General features: G+C 45.8%; 2 protein-coding genes across 2 annotated transcripts; one reads left to right on the forward strand and one right to left on the reverse strand.

Moving 5' to 3' along the window:
• The first annotated feature begins 509 nt into the window (after positions 1–509).
• On the forward strand, positions 510–3,693 carry LOC115548500 (oocyte zinc finger protein XlCOF8.4-like). Its single transcript, XM_030363193.1, has 4 exons — positions 510–868; positions 1,139–1,203; positions 1,300–1,393; positions 1,486–3,693. The coding sequence occupies exons 1-4, from the start codon at positions 661–663 to the stop codon at positions 2,610–2,612; spliced, it is 1,494 nt and encodes a 497-aa protein (XP_030219053.1). The 5' UTR covers positions 510–660; the 3' UTR covers positions 2,613–3,693.
• A 2,035-nt stretch (positions 3,694–5,728) lies between these two features.
• pnp5b (purine nucleoside phosphorylase 5b) lies at positions 5,729–12,630 on the reverse strand. The gene is made up of 6 exons (XM_030364101.1): positions 12,380–12,630; positions 11,085–11,254; positions 10,653–10,756; positions 9,089–9,264; positions 8,449–8,639; positions 5,729–7,801 (listed from the first exon to the last, which is right to left on the reverse strand). The coding sequence occupies exons 1-6, from the start codon at positions 12,400–12,402 to the stop codon at positions 7,602–7,604; spliced, it is 864 nt and encodes a 287-aa protein (XP_030219961.1). The 5' UTR covers positions 12,403–12,630; the 3' UTR covers positions 5,729–7,601.
• Between the last annotated feature and the right edge of the window lie 7,656 nt (positions 12,631–20,286).

Consider the following 20,286-nt stretch of genomic DNA (forward strand, 5'->3'; position numbering starts at 1 on the left):
GTCCCAAAAAAAGGTGCCTCCGTCCGACATTAATATATCATATACCCAGACGAAAATGAAAGTACCAACAATGTTGATGCTTGGTCTTCTGGGTGACTTAATATTCTTTGTGAAGTGAGTTTCCATACGTAGTATTGTGAATGTTTAGCGTGTAAACAGTTAGTGTTTTGCCCTACGGCAGGCTCAAACATTATCCCAAAAGCAAGGTATCTGAAATCTTCTCAAACGATTCTCAAACAGGCTTGGCAGTGCTGCTTGTTTGCCAAACCTCGTAGAGTCTACACTTATTGTTTTTTTGTACTCACTCCTTCAAAACCGAGTAAGTATTTATAGTAGTGTATCCTCTTGATTTGCACATGTCAAACAAACATGCTATTGCCCTAAGTTATTAGTTCTTCAATCCGTTGAGCGCAAAGAGGTCTACTGCAGTTGAAACACAGGTTGCAAGCGATAGATGGAGCCAAGAATCCCCTGAACCCACCGTGCACAGTATTCTAGTTTTTACGGTAAAATGCTCCGCCACGCGAAACAAAGGTTCCGGGTTACTACAGGCAGGGATGTATTTTTCCTGCCTCGATTGTTATTGCAGTTTATAACAAGTATTCGCATGATGATATATTTTTAGAAATCAACCTATTATACTTATATTTATAAAGTAACATGGCGACGTGTATTCCTTTTCAAACCCAGCTTACCTCTATCATGGAGGTGTTGGTAAAAACAGCTGTGTCAGAAATTTCTAAACTTGTCGATGATAAATGCGGTTCTTTGCATATTGAAATATCACGAACACAGAGCGAGAATGAAATCCTGAAAAGAAAATTATTAGTCATGGAAAACCAAAAAGCACAAATGCATCGGGGATTTGGTAAGTAGTGGGTGCTCTTATGTGTGTCCTTTACTCATTGTTATTTTAGCATGCATTCGTATGCTTATAAAGTGGTTCTTTATCTCAGTATGTCATTAAAGCAGGTTATGCCTCAGATAAATGACCACGAATACTGTGTTTATGTTCATCATTTGGTCATCCATCATTCTAGCTTGTTGGGATTGAAGCAAGTTACCATGCAGCTGCCTAACTACTTGTCATACGTATTAACGAGGCTCCACCTTGTTTGTCTATTTTGGTACCAATTAGAAAGCTATATTGACAGCGGGACAGACGCTGGGAGCAGCTGCCCGCATCCCGCCGGAAATATCAAGGTATGTTTCGCACGCTTATGAATTCCTAATTTGGTTAATGGAACGTACATTCAATTAAATACACGCAAAGCAAAATTAAACCCGATGATTTTGTAGTTTGCCAACGCTGACCAGGATGCTGCAGCCTTTGCCATAAAGGAGGAGACTCCAGATGAAGCAGTATGGAGAAGAAGATCTTCAGATTCTATAGGTGGGTCCAAAAGAATATGGGTCGGCTAGATAGGTCGGTTTAATACGTTGACGGCTGGATCATTCACCTTCACCCTAATGTGTTTTTTTCAGGGCATACCATGCAATACTCGAACACTTCGGCCGAGGCGCACCTGCTGGACGAGCCCGGCCAGTTGTCCAACGCCGAGTTCACCAATGAAGGCACCCCGAACCACTTCGCCGTTTCGCACAATCCAGGCCTGCGGGGAGAGGAGGCAAAGGACCTGCAGCTGACCATCAAAATGGAGAAGGAGGAGGGTCACTCTGCGTCGGGTCGGGACAGGTGCCAGCACGGCACCGGCAAACAGAACCCGCTCCCGGGGGACTTCTCGTTGGACGACCGAGAGAACCAGCTGTGGTCGTCCATCATCGAAGGCAACGACATCGACGCCGGCTTCCTGGACTTCTCCAGCGTCGTGGAGGAGTACTCCAGCGCGTTCCCCAACCACCCGGACACGCACGCCTTCCCCGGCGGCCACTGCAAGGCCGGCGCCGGGCCCCCGTCGGCCCCCAAGCCCCCCTGCAAGTCCCCCTACGGCGGAGAGTACCAGAAGGACGCGCCTCCGCCCGCGGCCGCCGCCGCCGCCGCCTTCCAGTCCTCCAGGGGCCCCCCCGACGCACACGCCGCCCCCCCCCCGGGCGACCACGCCGCGTTCCCTCCCAGGATCCCCGGGCTGGCCCACCCGGCGCACGAACCCTCGGAGCGGGACGCCGACTCGGACCGGACGGCCTTCTCGCCGGACGGCTTCCCCCCCCACCACCCCCACCACCACCAGCACCACCAGCACCACCAGCACCCCTCCGCCGGCGCCGCGCACCACCACAGGGCGGGGTCGGCGTCGGCGGCCGGGGGGGCGACGCGGGGCTACATCTGCTCGCTGTGCGGCAAGGCCTTCGCCCGGCTGCACCAGTTCAAGCTGCACCAGCAGAGCCACAAGCGGCGGCGCGCCTTCTGGTGCGGCGTGTGCGGCAAGAGCTTCCAGTGCTCGTCGCACCTCAACATCCACCACCGCACGCACACGGGCGAGAAGCCGTACGGCTGCGGCCAGTGCGGCAAGCGCTTCACGCAGCAGAGCAGCCTGCGCGTGCACCAGCGCACGCACAGCGGCGAGCGACCCTACAGCTGCACGCAGTGCGGCAAGACCTTCATCCTGCTGCACCACCTCAAGAGGCACCGGATCATCCACGCCTACAGCTGAGCGCGCGCGCGCACACACACACACACACACACACGCACACGCACACGCACACACACGTATACATACGCACGCACACACACTTACTCTCATGCACGCACATTCATACCAGGACCGGAATGAGATGGTGGAGTGGAGTGGCGGGGGGGTTACGGCGACCGCAACGTTATGACCGTGAAGCGAGATTGCTCACTTGTTCATCCGTTCCCTGATCCCTATAGAGTGAACTCTGCAGGGCTATAGACTATGGAGGGAACAAGGAAGGAAGGGGAAAGGGGGGAACTGGGACACTGACCGCGCTGTGGAGGTCTGTCAGTGGGATGCGCATTGGTCCTGTAAACATGTGTGAGGTCTCACCAGACGGTTGAATAATGCATCATGGGACATGGATAGGCAGGATTAGTGTAGACTCTGTAGTACACTGTCAGCTGTAGTGTACACAGCTTTTGCGGTGCATCTTTGGGTATGAAGTCAGACACTCGAGCAGCGCCACACATGTTGACATCTCAGATAGTGAACGGGTGAGCAATTTCCTATAAACAGCCATTGTGTCGCATGATTTGCCTTCATGGTATTATGTCATTTCCTGATATCACATTATGGGAACACATTTCCCCTCTAAAGAGACTTTTGTTTTTTATCTGTTATTTATTTCTCGAAAATATGCTGTTCACGTTCCATTTTTCTGTTGAAAGGTGTAATAACTACATTTCCTAGAGACCAATAGTCATCATTAAAACATCTGACAATACTACACGTAAGTATGGCCATCCCTGGCTCGTGACCTGATGATCTGCATGTTCCATGTTAAAACCAATGCTTAAGATGATCCCCGAGTTGATCTGATCAAGGTTGAGATTTGTATAAAAGAGCTTACGAATGTGTTTTTATGAAGGGCATTGCTTTATGCAAGCCTTTTTTAAAAAAAACTGATATTTAAGTTGTGATGTTTGCTGTCCATTTGCACAAAGATGTGCATGTATCGTAAAAACTCCAAGCTGAAACCCCAAACGGAATCCACGAGCAATGGTGTTCCTATGATCACAGGTAGCAAATAACTTGAATTAAACATTTGAAACCCAAAGCTTGTTTACAAAAGCGATCAAGAGCTCTTTGCTTTGACTTCAACTTACTTTGTGTATTTCTGAATTCAGTTGGATGCTACTTCTTCTCTGGTGAAAGCCAAATGTCTACAGGCCCTTTGCAAGTGATGTGTCACAAATGTGTTGCCATTTTGGAGTCAAAGTTACACTCATTGGCTGCATTCTGATTCTACATCTATTCAGGTAGCATTCCGTGATTCCGCTCACGATTCCTGCTGAACTCTGCGTGCTTTCATTTATCTCCACAACACCAGCACGATCAATCGGCCATTGCTGTATCGCCACACATAACAAATAGGATGACTACGATGTCTGAAGGTTGTTATTTGTCAGATCACCATCATTTGACGTTGCCTATAACAACGGTGAAGCAAATCAGCTATCTCAATCATTCCCAATTCCACCAGCTACTGCTGGTGCTCCAGGCTCAAGTGATCAAGCCTTAGATTGAGCTTTTCAAAACTGAAGCAATTCCAGGGCTACTCTGGAACCAAGAAAATATCACTACATTAAGACTGTGGCAATGGGTAAAACGTAACTTATATAACTAAGATATTGGTCCATGTCTTCTATATTTTCTCTGGAGAGACTATTCGGGCATGTATGAGTTTAGATGCCAGTATTTTATCAGTGGGAATCTATGTTGCATGTGAGTTATGTGTAGGCAGCAGGTAAGCCAAATAAGGTGCAATCTCATTATTGCTCAGCAGTTTAGCTTGGCTGAAGATTTATGGCAATTCCTGCACATTTCAATGATGTTATGAATAGCCTGTGTTATGTTGCCTCATGAAAATAATTCATGTCAACCTTTATGTACACTGACGGTTGTCTGCCAGAGCAACAGGGGGCATTAAAACGCCTCGATAACAGCGTTGGCCATTCTTCCCCAGTATGCTGACCCTGCTAACCCTTACTCTAGCGCCACAGACAAACTTCTGTGATCCGGTCGCATTGGTACCATCTGACTTCTGGGCAAACACCCTTTCTCACTAATTTCTCCTTGGCCTTCGACACAAGATGCGCCTGTGTCCGGCCTCATGATCAACCGGCAAAGAATTCAAGTATTTTGAGTTGAAGGCTTAGCAATGTTCACACAGCAACTGGTGATTTCCCTGAAGTGTCACTGCAGTTTGTCATTCTGACAGGTTCTTCCTCAAATACACCCATAGCTTTAGGGTATTTACGATAGCTCACACCAAACATTCCATGTTTCCTTTGACCGCATTATTGGAGTCATAACTCGCCATGGCTTAAAATGTTCCCACAGAACACTTGTCAATCATCAACCTGTGCGCTACAGCTCACAGGACCAGATCTATCACTAGTACTAGCAACTAGTACTGTGTTGAGTCTCAAGTCATCAAATCCCGCGCCCTGAAAATGGAGAACACACCTGATGCAAAGGCTTGACCTCTTAAGCTAAGACTAAGCCATACGCTGTTCTCTTAGGCACTGTCACAATCATTCTATGTCACCTTACCCCCATACTATTCTAAACACTGCTAAAGGGACTCGCCCCCCCCCCTCCTTCCACACGGAAAGAAGACTTGATTTAACTGTGGGCGACACTTGACTGCTTGTTAAAAAGCTCCCATGACCTTGTATGGTGAAGGAGTGGGAACGCAGGAGCTTCCAGCTGGGAAGGTATTTGGGATTGGGGCCCAGGGAGGGGGTAAGGCTCTGGCTGCTGCAGAAGCAACGTTTTAGGTGAGAAACAGCGGGCCGATGTGGTCGAGGAGAAGAGGGGGCTGTTTAGCTGAGCGGGGGGGGGAAACAACCAGGGGGGAGGAGGTGTTCATGGGAATAAGTTAGCATTACCAGGGCCGCTGCTATCATTTGTTTGTGCTACCGAACATTTTGTTCCTCATGTGGGGGGTGACTGTGTATGCGTTTGGTTTTGACCATTTCCATACTTTCCCCCCCATTCAGTCCTGGCAAGAGAAATTCACAATTGTGAGTTATACAATTTCTTTGTCCTTAATGTTTAACCTGCACATACACACACACCCACAAACGTTGTTATTCAGACCGATTTGTTTATTGGGAATGAAGCAACATAGACAGAAATACAAGATTAATAGTGAAGCGGACTAATTGCGAGTTAGTTGCACGGTGGATGCCCAATGCTCTTAGAAATGGATTAATGACAGGCTTTCCATTCTCTTACACGCATTCTGCATATTATTTCCATTTAAATGTCCAAGGACAGATGTAATGGCTGAAGAACTAAACAGGGATGGAATCAAATTCTTTGTTGTAAACATATTTTTTGTATCAGTGATTTTAAGAAAGTAAACCAGTTTTTTAACAGTAGGGTAGGAGAAATAGCAATGGAATGTGGTTTAGACTTTGACTGACACACACACACACACACACACACACACACACACACACACACACACACACACACACACACACACACACACACACACACACACACACACACACACACACACACACACACACACACACACACACACGATAATTTATACAGTTCTATAAATATTTGAAGCATCGCACCTTTAACCTTAAGCAGGGAATGTATTATCGAGTTCAAACAATTAATACAATTCTTAAATTAGAAACAACGATGGAGGTGGTTTCAAGTTCAAACCCCAAGAGTAATTGTGAGTCATACGTAAGCATTTTCTCGAGTTATGTACATACATAACCTTTTATATATCTATTTATAAATATTTTCACGCCAGTGTTTCCCCCAAGATCTTTTTTTAGCCACGATACCGAGTTGTTTTTGATGTATTTTTTGCTGAAGGAAAGGCCTGTAGTTGCATGAACACACTTGTCATGTGCGCAATATTCATTGAGCATGCCAACACGCTAGCATGGCCAACGAGTGAACACGCCACGGTTCATGTCCCGGGGCCACTTTGAGGTGGACTTGTGAATGATTGAATATGGGGCTGATCTCATGGGGCTGGCTTATTCGCATAATCGTATTTTCGCAAAAAAAAAAATCCGCAGTAACTGCCCTTTTTTTACAGAATGAAAATCAAAACAATTCCATAAGACCAGGCATTATAAGAGAGCATGTTGACCTCCTCCTTACTTCCGGTTGACATGTGTATTTAATTTGACCATTCTCAGTTAAGAGGGGTGGAATTAAGCGTTTTTTCCCATTCACTGTCAAAATTAAATAATAATATTATAAATATTAATTAAAAAAAAAAGTATGCAACATATGGGGAGGTAGAACAATAATTATGAGAACATGATAAAAAGTGTTATCACCAACAAATAGTATTTGAAAGCCACTGCTGGGTGCGTGCAGGAGAAACACTGCACAGTATATTCGACAAAAGAGACCACATTCCCCACGTAACAGAATTCTCTGGTCGCATTCTCCAGTTTCCCCAAAACAAGCCTACGCAGTAGTAACGATTGAGCCGGCCAGCTGCGACCCAAGCTCTCGGGGGATATCAGTCGCTGGGAGTTAGTAGCTGTGTTCGAAATCGTTCCCTATTCACTCACTCACTATTCCCTATATAGTGTTCATGATATAGTGCACTATATGGGGACCGAACAAACGAGAATTCGGACCCTACGCTGAACATTTCTAAGCGTCATTTGCGTCAGTAAATGCGCCGAGTATTTGTGTGACGCAGACAGATGCGCCCACATCATGTAAACAAACCGGGCACTCACGAGGAAAGCTGGAGGTTGTATTGATGTTGAATGTTACATTTCCTTGATCAAGTTTTTTTTAATTAATTTTGAATGTTACATTTTCTATGTTAAATACAAAACGGCGAGCACCCTATATAGTGCGCTATATCCGTGACAGGGAACGATTTCGAACACAGCTAAGTGACTGGGTAGGAATGTTGACCTGCCATTGGACACGTGGGGCCGGTCTAACGACACGCCCGGGCTACTCCATGCGAGCCACGATGGTGGACACCAGCTGCTCCATCTGAGCCGCCCTCTCTTTGCCCGTCTCCAGCACCTCCTCATGGTTGGCCTTCTCCTTGCTGGTGTAGTCCATGACCGACTGGTTGGAGATGAGGGACAGGGCGAAGCAGCGCATGCCGCAGTGGCGCGCCACGATCACCTCGTGGCCCGTGCTCATGCCTGGGGGAGAGACGGGGGTTAGAGCGCGGGACCCAGACATAGAGCCGCTGGGGGAAGAGCTTGATTGTTATCATTGTTGGAGATGCACTTTGCTTTGTCACGCACTGTGTTTTTTTCATAATTTGTACCTTTGTTTTGTTTATTTATTTTTGGATTGCAATTGATATTGGAATTCATTTCTCTGCATTCTTTCTGTTATTGCTTTCTCCTTTTTCGGAAATACTGGCTTATTACTTTATTTGTGTTTGTTGAGGGCCAAAAGTTGAAGGGGGAGGGATATAATATGTCTGTATATTCAATGTTTTGTATTTTTTTTCAAATATGTGGGGCCTGGCCTAAAGGAAAGAGCAGTTTTTATGCTGACTGCTTCAAATGTCGTGTTGGTCATACTAAAAAATGAGATATTGCTATGTGAATAATATAGAACATAAGGACATTGATAAATAAAATAAATCGCGCATTAAATCGCAATAAAATAAATCGCAAAAAAACATGGGTCAAAATAATCGCAATTCGATTATTTCCCCAAACCGTTGAGCTCTGGTCCAAGTACAGATGCACAGGAGCTTTGGAATTCTTTCACGGTTCCCTCAGTCAATGATGTTTAAAAAAAGGCCCATGTCGCGATGACCTCAGTCCAGACTCACCGACGGCGTCCGCCCCCATGGAGTGCAGCATGCGGCACTCGGCGATGGTCTCAAAGGAGGGGCCGCCCAGGACGACGTAGACCCCTTCCTTCAGGAAGTCACTGAAGCCCAACTCCTCTCCGACCTCGTGCGCCATCTCCCGGAGCTTCCTGTCGTAGGCGTCTGACATGCAGGGGAAGCGGACGCCGAACCTGGGAGAGGAGGTGGGGAGGAGGGAGCGTGTTAACCGTCTGAACGGGAACACGTGGCCCACGGCCTGGTGGGGTTAGGGTCGGTGCATCGCCCAAACCCTTATCTGCCTTTTTTCTGTTAGAAACGCCTTACAGTACTTGCATGTTAAAAGGCAGTTATAGATGACTGAGTCATTTTGAGTGGGCTGCACAGGATATGGCAACCATTAATCTTAACAAGGAAGCCCGTGAATTAACTAATGACTCTAACCCCAGCCACGTGCTACTCTATTTTTTTTTACAGAAACAGTACATGAGGGCATCTCATCTCCACACACACACACACACACACACACACACACACACACACACACACACACACACACACACACACACACACACACACACACACACACACACACACACACACACACACACACACACACACACACACACACACACACACACACCTCTCGTCGTTGAGCCCTGCCAGTGGGTTGTTCCCAGCCATGCCGGGCATGTTGATGTGGTCCCTGATCACCATGACGTCCCCGACTCTGTAGCCCGGGTTCAACCCGCCCGCCGCGTTGGTCAGGATCACCGTCTGCACGCCCATCAGCTTGAAGACGCGGATGGGTAGGGTGATCTGGGCCGCGTGCGGGGAAAGAGGAAAAGATCAACTGCAGAAAGTCACCGAGCTCGTTACCGAACTACTTCAGTTCACACTGCACACGTCCGTCAAAAGATTACAGAGGGCGTGTGGGGGACGCGATCCGATTGGCCGACGGATCGGTCGCTGCCCAAAAAGTTGAACATTTCTCAACTTTTTTAACGCAGGCCACGGAGCCGACAGAACGGACTGACCCACAATGCATTTCCAGAGCGCCCCACGCAAAGGCAATGAGATCCGTCAACGGGCGGATACGGTGCGAACGGGGTAAGTGCCTTAGAGGATTATAATCGATATGTTGACTTATTTGCTATATAGATGAGATAAACGTGGAAGACTGGGAGTCCTCTGAAGAGACTCTGGCTTCAAGGAAAGTTCATCCGATGTGCTGGGCCACCGGTGTGTACTCATATTCAGGCCTGGGGATCAAGGTGAGATTAATTTTTTTTTTCAAATAGACAAAGCATTTGGTTTTGTCGGGGTTGTTCGGGGACAGATTACGCCCTTGGCTCTGGGTGTGAGGAGAATACAGTTGCCTTCAGAGCCTTAAGAACATGATAAGTGAATGCATGACAATGTCTGATACTGAGATAGGTTCAGACTTCAGACAAGGTTGGATGAGTAAGTGAATTTAGATAAATTAGATTATGAAACAGCTCACAAATCCCAGAATAAGGAACATGGCAAAAGTCGGATGGTGGAGAAGCCATGTAAGGGCATTGTTTGTTAAAATAACTTTTTTTTAAACCAGGAGAGCAGGTGTTCTGCAGACCAGCTCGGCTTTCGTATCACTTATCTTATTTTTGGCAGTTTCCTGATCTCTTTCCTTTTTAGAGTTTAAATGTTGTTCTTTCCACAACGAGACTGACTGGTAATTTTGCCCACCCCAAAAGTTGTAGAACAGGATAGCAGAATAGTATAGCAGGTTGAGGCTTCACTCGCTGCCAAGGAGAATGGTTATGTACTCTATAACATGAGACCCACAATTCTAAAAAACCTTCCAATGGCACTCGAAAGGAGCATCATCAAAACCGGTGATCATTTCATGATTGCCGACTTTTATTTGTAATTGTACTGTCTATACATGTCTTAATGTATTCCTGCATGGTTACTGTCTGGTAACCCATCAACTGGATAACATCCTGCGGTACTAATCTACTCTCCACAATGTCTTAAGTCTTTCCACAACTCTGCACTGTAAAGGAGAGCAGAAACAGACCCGTTGTAAAAGGAAGCTAGACAGGGCCAAAGTAAACTAAAGCAAGGAAAGGTGAACGCAGCATGATTTCACACCGTGACAAACTAAAAAATTAACAAAGTGAACTCTGAGCTCGACATTCAGGAGCCGGGGGGCTTCGACTCACCTTCTGGACGGGGTAGCCCTCGTAGAGGTGGAATCTACCCTGCATGCACACACACTGCTTCCCCTGCAGAGTCCCAAACACAAGCTGACCCGCGTGACCATGCACTGCAAGGAGCACACACACACACACACACACACACACACACACACATAAGCAACACACACGCACACACACACATTAGCCACACACACACACACACACACACACACACACACACACACACACACACACACACACATTAGCAACACACACACACACACACACATTAGCAACACACACACACACACACACACACACACACACACACACACACACACACACACACACACACACACACACACATACTGTAATGACCACACTGCATTTTTAGCCACAGGGATGTTGGTTAAAGACACACAAGCGCCTTGGTTCCACACAGGTTGGACAGCTTACCTGTGCTTTGGGGGAAGTTGGGGATGTCCTGGTACTTTAGGATGACTGGGTCTTTGATTGTCTTAGCCAGGCCCCCCAGCCCCGAGCCGCAGACTATGGCTAGCACAGGGCGAACGTCCGTGTGGGCCTTCAGCCAATCGGATGTGATCTTGCATTCCTCATAGCTATTGCTTTCAGTCGGGATAGTGGGCAGCATCAGTAGGAGAGAGAGAGAGAGAGAGAGAGAGAGAGAGAGAGAGAGAGAGAGAGAGAGAGAGAGAGAGAGAGAGAGAGAGAGAGAGAGAGAGAGAGAGAGAGAGAGAGAGAGAGAGAGAGAGAGAGAGAGAGAGAGAGAGAGAGAGAGAGAGAGAGAGAGAGAGAGAGAGAGAGAGAGAAGATGAGTTTAGATTGAGGACAGAGACATTATTCCAGGAGACGATCAATAAAGCCTCTTTTGTGAGTGAGGAGAAAGGAGAATTCGAAAGTGAACGAAGCCGTACAGATCTTTGTGTAGAAGTAGGTTAAGAGAGAGGCTATATCAGGAGGGTGACGGTCAAATACAACGATGCTGTCTTTGCATTTGGAATGGAGCAACTGATGAAGAACATATCATCAGTTTTATTTCTGGCTTTACCGTCCAAGTTCTCAATGGCTCAAATTATCGAAAGGTTTTACAATTATGTCTAAGGCTGGAGAGATCAGCCTCGATTTACTGATTGTAAATCATAATTCCTGTCCTTCGCAAATCTTAGAATTGATTGCAAATAGTTACTATTCCGATGTCGTAACATTGGAAAAAGTTGTGGAACTTTCTCAGCCGATGAATGCCGAGAATGATCGCTTAGTCACGTTTCCTTATTTGTATAACAAGGTGTATCATTTCATAGTGTAGGTAACAAACACTATTAAATGACTTACACACCCTTACACTGGGCGGAGTCTGTTAAAAGCCATTGACAGTAAAGCAGGCGTTTTAAAATAGCACACTTATTAAATTACACCAACTCAACACCACCTATTGGTAAGATACTCTGCGTCTATTGGCGTGGTCAAGTGCGTATGTTTAAGAAGGGTTTTTATTCTCAAATGTTCGCTGTTCACCTCTGACTGAGGATGGAACATCTAAGCCCTGGATCCATTCGCCCCATTCGGGCCATCGCTGATATTTTGCTCGTATAGTATTCATGTTGGCCTATTCGTATTATTATTAGCAGACCTAGTAGTGTTTACAGTAATTAATAGCAGTGTTTTAAGTATTAATTAAAAGAGCGGTGGAAACGATGTGGGCAAATGTCCACCTTGGAGAGGATACTCACCCATGTGCTGAACTTAACATCATAACGTAGACTTTAGATGTTTTTCCGCAGCGCCCACAATTAACCAGTATAGTCCGTCGTTTTTTTTCGCCGCACAATTACAGAGCGATCGGTCTTGCTTCTTCGCTTGCGTTTACGTCGCACTAGTGATTCCTGCTACGGTAATGGCGTGTGGTTTCAGTCCCAATGGTACTCCTCTCCGCACAGAGCCCATGGCCTGACCCACATCCTTTCAGCGTCACACGCGACCCTGCGCTACGATTGGCTCAATGGCGGATGTCGGGTCCACAGACTACCGGAGAGGATGGTGAAGTCCCAGCGCGCTGCGTTTGCGTGTCTCGTTAGAATAATTAAACAGGCCTTTAACCTTTTTTGTACGTCTAAATGACTTTAAGACTCATATAAAATGAAGAACTCGCCTTGGCCACGTAATACAACGTGTTGCAAGTTGGGCCTGCCGATCGTTATTGCAGTAGGTCTATTTTGAAGTTAAGTGTTCAAGTAGCCTACAGCGAGCAACACAAATGGAAATGCATCAATCAGAGAAATGATTAGCTTGCTTCGTTAATTCGTGGACTATTGTATGGTTTTTGGGGGGCAGTTTGTCCCCCGGAACTTGATGCGTCCATTCATTCATTACAATGAATTTGGTGGGGAGGGGGCTTGGCCCAACCAAACACGTGGCCTCGAGTGTGGCACTCGCCTCCGTTTCATTTTGTATTGGACGCGTGCGTGCTGCTGAACACGTTCTCATGTTGTGGGACGGCGTGAAACAGATTGTGGGACGGCTCGCTTACAGCGAGGTGTAGTTTAACTTTATGGAAATGACCGCGTCTTGCAGGGCGCGTTCGGTCATTCGATTTAACAATCGACATACAGCGAGTACTGAAGGACTAGAGCTATTTAGATGGCTCTTAATCAGCTTTCTAAAACCCAGGATCCCAACCCAAAATGGGCCAACGACCGGTGTTAATTGGGTCGCCGTTTGGCTGAATAAAATACACCGCAATGCTCTGCTCCATTTTCCTTTTCATTCAAATAGAAGAGCGTTTTTTTTCCCCCGCCTTCCAGCCCCATTCCGTCACAAATGTAATTCAGAGCGTTAATATCGGTTGAGAATCAAATATTTCTATACACTTTCAAATGACTACAATAACTGCGATTGAGATGCGTGACTGTTTTAAGACACCACCTCAGAAGGCTGTGCCGCTTTACATTTCATAATCAGTGTTGAGGGGGGAAGTCCCTGGCGGTCGGTCATTACGGTAAAACATGGAGAACACGTGGGGAACTCCCCCCATCCGGGCCAGCCAGTACATATGACGAACGAACCTTTTCTATACAGACTGTCAACAATGCATGACTGCGCAAAGCACTATGCTGGTATACTATGCTATACCATGTTATAGAGCAAAAACGACATAAGGGCAGCAGTGTAAAAAAGGCCACCTGGTTTCTACTACACTTCCATGTGACAAAATTACTATTAGTCACTGTTCACAAATGCTCATTCCTCATAATAATGATTGAATGATTTATAATAGGTACCCTTTATTTAACCATTATTACTGTATCAATCAACTAAAGATACAAATCTGGTTATTGATTAAGTACTAACTTTTCTTTAACAATAACTATATTCAACCACATAAACCTCAGTCGTTCATTCATTGATTGTACACACTTTAATTCATAATTCAGGTGTTATATACAACTTTATATTACACCCTTATATTTATTACAAGAGTGATTATTTCTGTGATTTTGTTTGTGTTTACTTGTTAATATACTTGACCACATACCCCACTCCAGCTGACGTAGTGATTGTATTGATACTGCAGTTTTCAAGTTTATAGGGCAAATTCGTAATGAGTCGGCTGGGACGCGGGAAGTGGGGGTGCTTAGGGTGCTGCAGCACCCTAAGCAATACCCTGGCTGTAACTACAAGTGAGAACGTTTTCTGAACGAATCAATACTTTTTTTTTTTGAGTAGAATTTTATCATACAACAAGATTATTCATGAAATTATTGACATCCACCCTTTTTGTTATATGTATCATATTAGCATTTCATTTTATTTGGGACATTGTCTGTGTAGGCTGACGCCGCACAACGCAGAACAATGCTGTGTGCGCGACGGGACAATTCGAAAAGTCAAGCTTGTTACAAGTGCAATGTGTCGCAGAAAATAAGTATTTTCCGATTTTTTTGGCACCAAGAAGGCAAAACTTCGCGATCAAAACACCAGCCGGACATCCAATTCCCTGCATTCCCTATGTGACCTGTCCATAGCTCAATATGGTAGGCCTACTATGCTGATTTTACATAAGCATGTTGGTGTTCAACATCTGTTGTAGTGCAAAACATTCTAAAACTGGTGTAAAATGTGTCATTCCTAGAACGAGACGAACATATAGCCTACCACAAAGGATCGAATTAGTTTATTCCACATCAAATCCCTTCTCTAATTTACTCTAGATGGCTCTGTGGCGGACCATACGGACTCATGGTGGAATTGCATTTCCTGGTTACAAGCTTTCATCGACAAAGTGGTCCACTCCCACAAGCAGCAACAGGTGTCGGCAACCTTCAATATCAAAAGAGCCATTTATGGTCCCCCGCACCAAATAAAATTGATCTGGAGCCATAAAACCTATTCGACCCCTAAAATGAAGATAACACAGCATCTAGCGTTTTATATATCTTTATACTACATATAAGAGAAAAAATAGCCTATAGCCTACTTTGTTTCGTTTAAGAAATGGGTGTAGCATGTGATTTTTATTTTAACTGACAATAATAATAATAAAAAAGAAGTGCCACAGTATCACTTTGATCTCCAAAATAAGAGGTGTTCCCTTTGAGAAAGTTTTTATTATTTATCAAAAGCCACAGGGTGGTGGAAGAGACCCATTCGGAGAGCCGCGGGTTGTTGAGAGAGAGCGCGGGGCGTTGCAACGCGTTGTCAAAAGATGACGAGCAGTAAAAGACGGGATATCCTCCTTTTGGGAATAGGCCCGCACCCTTACTTACTTTCAAGCCACAAAATCACCGGGAAATAAGATCAATATGTGGAGAAATCTGTGAAATTGAAAGAGAGACAGACATTCTCCAACGGCATAGGTCGTTAAGGACAATTTAAAGTACCCGTTTAATTGGTTGCATATGATGTCTTTGCACATGCTATTATTATAAGGGAATGATAAGTTTTTGACCGTTTTATATGGCGTTCCATATCCTCTGCCCTTTGAAGCAAAACGGGAAGACAAAGGATCAATTATAAAGGCTCCTCTCCAACAGCTGTGTGTCCCTAGCTTTCCATATGGCCTTAGTTAGAGGGTGGGTTGAGGAATGACATGGCAATACCGTGGATATTTATCAAAGGAACTGACTGTGAGGAAGAGATAGTAACACATGATGGCCTTTGCGTCACGAGTGCAGGAACACACGCACACGCATGCACGCGCACGCACACGCACACACAAACAAACACACGCACACACACACACGCACACACGCGCGCACACACGCGCACACGCACACACGCACACACACACACACACACACACACACACACACACACACACACACACACACACACACACACACACACACACACACACACACACACACACACACACACACACACACTCTGGGGTCCGCCTTCATGATGAATAGGTGGCCTGTATGTTTCGATAATAATAAGTGTGTGTGTAATCGTGTGTGTCCAGGCGTGATTCCTTTGTGTGTCCACATGTCAGTCATTCGTTAATTTGTTCACCCATTAATTCATCATGCGTGACAGTGTTATGGTAACAGAGCCATCAGTGTTCTGTTGATATTATGTAATCACCGCTCTCTCTCTCAGTGAATGCCGGTGTTCTGGCACGCCACCTCCACTACCATTTGATTGGCTCAAGGGCGAATGGATGGTTGAGGAGGAGCGCATTTGCTTTCAAATTGTGATAGAAGTCGTACAGGATTTGTCCAGGATTTCCTGACTAGGGGCAGAGTATGGTATCGAAATCAACAGCCTACATTTTCCTGCCAAAACATCCTATTCTAATAACTAATTAATGTTAACAAAGCATGTTTTTTATGAGTGTTGTTGGTTGCCGTAAGGTTTTATTTTTCCGTTTTCCTCCCATCTTTCTTTCATGAATCATTATTTTTTACTGCTGCTTTATAATGCCCAGAAACACTCACGGGGACCTATTATTTAGAATAGAATAGAATAGAATAGAATAGAATAGAATAGAATCTTTATTTGTCATCGGGTTAAATACAGTGTATTTACGCAACGAAATTAAGGTGCAGATCTTGTTCAGTGTTTTTTTAAAAATAAATAAATTAAAAAGAATAAATAGAATACAGTACGAAATATTAATAAATATATAACAACAATAACCCCAATAACCCCTCCCCCTGCCTTCCACTTAAGGCACATTTATGTGTCCGACACCCTCCCCTCCCTCCCAGACAACAACCCTCCCGCCCACGTGTGTCTAAATAGCAGCAGGTCCAGGAAGGTAAGCATAAGGAGGAATGTCCAGAGGTAGTGGTGATCCTTCATGTGGTTGTCTATGTATCGCACAGGGGTTATTGTTTGTTTAGCGTACGTATGGCCCAGGGGAAGAAGCTGTAGGTTAGTCTGGTGGTGCGTGATTTCATTGACCTGTATCGCCTGCCAGAGGGAAGCAGATCGAACAGGTGGTGAGCAGGGTGCATAGCGTCTTTTAGAATGGATCTGGTCCTGTCTCGGCAGCGGGAGCTGGCCAGCTCCTCCAGGGAGGGCAGTGGGCAGCCTGTGATCTTCTGAGCTGTGCCTATGACCCTCTGTCTGCTGCCGAACGGCCAGCATACCATGCTGTGATGCAGTAAGTGAGCACACTTTCAATGGTTGACCGGTAGAAGGACACCAGCAGCTTTTGTTCAAGATGTTTTTTTCTGAGAATTCTCAGAAAGTGTAGTCGCTGCTGGGCCTTATTTTTTATTGCCGTTGTGTTTGTGGACCGAGAAAGCTCCTGACAGATGTATGTTCCCAGGAACTTGCAGGACGGAGCCCTCTCCACGCAATCCCCGTTGATGTGCAGGGGTGCATGGGCTTAGTTTTGGATGTGTTTAGTTGGAGGTTAGTTGCTGAACCCCATGCTGACAGCTGCTGGACCTCATCTCTATACGCCGTCTCGTCGCCCCCAGAGATGAGTCCGACCACAGTGGTGTCGTCAGCAAATTTTATAATGAGGTGGGAGGGGGAGCAGTCAGATGTGTATAGAGTATACAGAGGTGGGCTCAGCACGCAGCCTTGGGGGGCGCCAGTGCTGAGAGTGAGGGGGGAGGAGAGATGGGGGCCAAGTCTCACTTGTTGTGGTCTGTTGGAAAGAAAGTCCTTTATCCAAGCGCAGGTGGAGGCAGGGAGGTGTAGGCCCAGTAGTTTATTTATCAGGATGTCCGGGATTATTGTATTGAAGGCTGAGCTGTAATCTATGAAGAGCAGTCCTGCATAGGTGCCTGGGTGTTCGAGGTGGCTCAGCGTAGAGTGGAGGGTGATGGCAATGGCATCCTCAGTAGTGCGGTTAGCCCTATAAGCAAACTGGTGGGGATCAAATGATGCTTGGAGGCAGGCCTTGATGTGCTGGGCAACCAGCCTCTCCAGGCATTTCATCCCCACTGACGTGAGTGCAATGGGCCTGAGGTCATTTCCGCTTTTATTAGGCCCCTTTAGCGATAATTACTGTTTGGGTTAAAAAGGGGTTAGGCTATGGCCTTTAGATTGCTATTCTTTTTTAGTTGTGTCGTGACTTTTTTTCCGCTAAGAACTGTCCTGCCTAATTCCTCAAGAAGTTTTTTTCTTTTTAAAGCGAGTTTTTTTTATTTCGAGTATATGCTGCCATCTACTGGTTCAACACAGACACTGATATTTTACAAAGTAAAGTAAAACAAATGATCGGATGAAGAAATAATACAGTCTTCTGAACTCCTGTGTCAACCTATTCAACAAATACCTCGCAGGAAGGAAAGGACTAATAATTATGCAAGTTCCGGGATACAACACAAGACCGGGGTGACGAAGAGAAAGCGAGGGTGCGTGTTTGTGTGCGTGTTTTTGTGTGGGTGTGTTTGTGTATGTGCGTGTGTGAGGATGTGTTTTGGTGAGTGTGCATGGATGTGCTCGTGATGGGGACATTCAGTGAAACCCTCTCTTCGTCCTCCTCCTACTTTATCATCCACCCTTTCTTCTTCTCCTTCTCTTTCTTCCTCCTCCTCCTCTCCTCACCTCACCGAGACCAAAGGTCTCAGCAGGGGACGGCTGATGGCAGCCTGAGAGCTGCGTGTTTATCCCCATGCACTTGGTAGTCCTATCACTGAAGCTGCTAGCCCGAGCCAAGTCGTATAAGGCCACTGCATGTTGGTCCACAACCCCAAGGTTGAGGTCTGAATTATTTGTTTTGCAGGCCCCTAACTTCATGCAATTTTTTGTGCTTCTGCTTCCACACACAATCAAACCCGTAATAAAAATGTCGAGGGGAACGGTTATTTTCACCCGGAATCCCATTGAGGTCCCTTTCAAACCGTGTCATTTGAGGTCATCAAACCGTGTCAATTTGAGTCATTTTGAGGTCATTAAATTCCCCTTCAGATGAACTGACTCATAGCTCATGTAGTCAGCAGTCCCCCGTTGCATATCAAGTGACCGCAGGTTGGAGTCCCGACACTCTGCACAGGTAGAAGGAAAGACACCCTCACAGAAATTGAGATCTAGCTGACTTCCTGTCAACAGGAAACGCATACTGTTGTTAACCCTTATTCTTACACCTCTGTGGGCTTTGAACACTGTGGGTACAATAGGCACATATCTGTATTTTTTCACCCTGAGCAGGACGTTGAATACCCCGGCACGTGTTTCCCAGTTTACCCAGTCCTCCCATTCCCTTGTCCTCGGCACCGTTTCTCATTAAAAGAATAAGACACGGCTATAAGCCGAGAAGAGGAAGAGGTCGGCTCCTGGCTGAGGCGCTGTGAGTGCTGCTGCTGGTGCTGGTGGTGGTGATGGTGGTTGATTTATTCACTTCACGATTGCATCGCTCTCCCCACCCCCCCCTCCGTTTTATTTATGGTGGTCCAGCGACAGGACACCGAGTACGGACGCGGTTGAGCAAAGTGAACGCCGGACACAAAGCGCTGAATAGGGGGCTCCAAGGGAACTTCCTCAGAAGGTTTTTCTTATGTGAGCCTGAATGTGCATGAGCTTCCATGTGTGTGTCTTTGTGTTGATGTGTGAAGGTGTGTGTGTGTGTGTGTGTGTGTGTGTGTGTGTGTGTGTTTGTGTGTGTATGTGCTTCTATCTGTGTGTGTGTGTTTGGCTGATGTGTGGGTCTAATATGTGTGTGTGTGTGTGTGTGTGTGTGTGTGTGTGTGTGTGTGTGTGTGTGTGTGTGTGTGTGTGTGTGTGTGTGTGTGTGTGTGTGTGTTAAGTGTTAAGTTGTGGACCCCCATTAGTTGACGCAGAAGCTGCAGACTTGTCTTCCTGGGGTCCAATCAGAACATACAAATAATAAATCATCAATCGCATACATTCAAATACAGTAAAAGTTACAGTGACAAGATTACAGATACAAAACAACAGTTGTGAATAAATAAATAAATAGGCATCTGTGTGCTTCAGAGCGTGCAAACACCCACATCAAAGTGGGTGTTTGTTCATATTTCATGAACATATTTAACATACATGAAAATAGGATTTAATCAGCCTATTGAATTCTTTCTTTACAGTTCTAAAACGAATTTGCAAAGGGAGTAAATTCCATAAAGACATAGATCTATAGAAGGCTGTTTTCTTCATTGCATTCGTTCTACAGTGGTGTAGCAAAATATGTCCTGCTGTTGCAGATGTCGTACCGTATGAA

This window comes from Gadus morhua, chromosome 8, assembly GCF_902167405.1.
Source record: "Gadus morhua chromosome 8, gadMor3.0, whole genome shotgun sequence".
Taxonomy (NCBI): domain Eukaryota; kingdom Metazoa; phylum Chordata; class Actinopteri; order Gadiformes; family Gadidae; genus Gadus; species Gadus morhua.

Coding starts and splice junctions, on each gene's coding strand:
- LOC115548500 (XM_030363193.1), top strand. CDS start 661: ATGGCGACGTGTATTCCTTTTCAAACCCAGCTTACCTCTATCATGGAG. Junction 869..1,138: donor ACAAATGCATCGGGGATTTG/GTAAGTAGTGGG, acceptor GGTACCAATTAG/AAAGCTATATTGACAGCGGG. Junction 1,394..1,485: donor AAGATCTTCAGATTCTATAG/GTGGGTCCAAAA, acceptor TGTTTTTTTCAG/GGCATACCATGCAATACTCG.
- pnp5b (XM_030364101.1), bottom strand. CDS start 12,402: ATGATGTTAAGTTCAGCACATGG. Junction 9,265..10,652: donor AGGGCTACCCCGTCCAGAAG/GTGAGTCGAAGC, acceptor CACGCGGCCCAG/ATCACCCTACCCATCCGCGT. Junction 7,802..8,448: donor CATGGGGGCGGACGCCGTCG/GTGAGTCTGGAC, acceptor TCTCTCCCCCAG/GCATGAGCACGGGCCACGAG.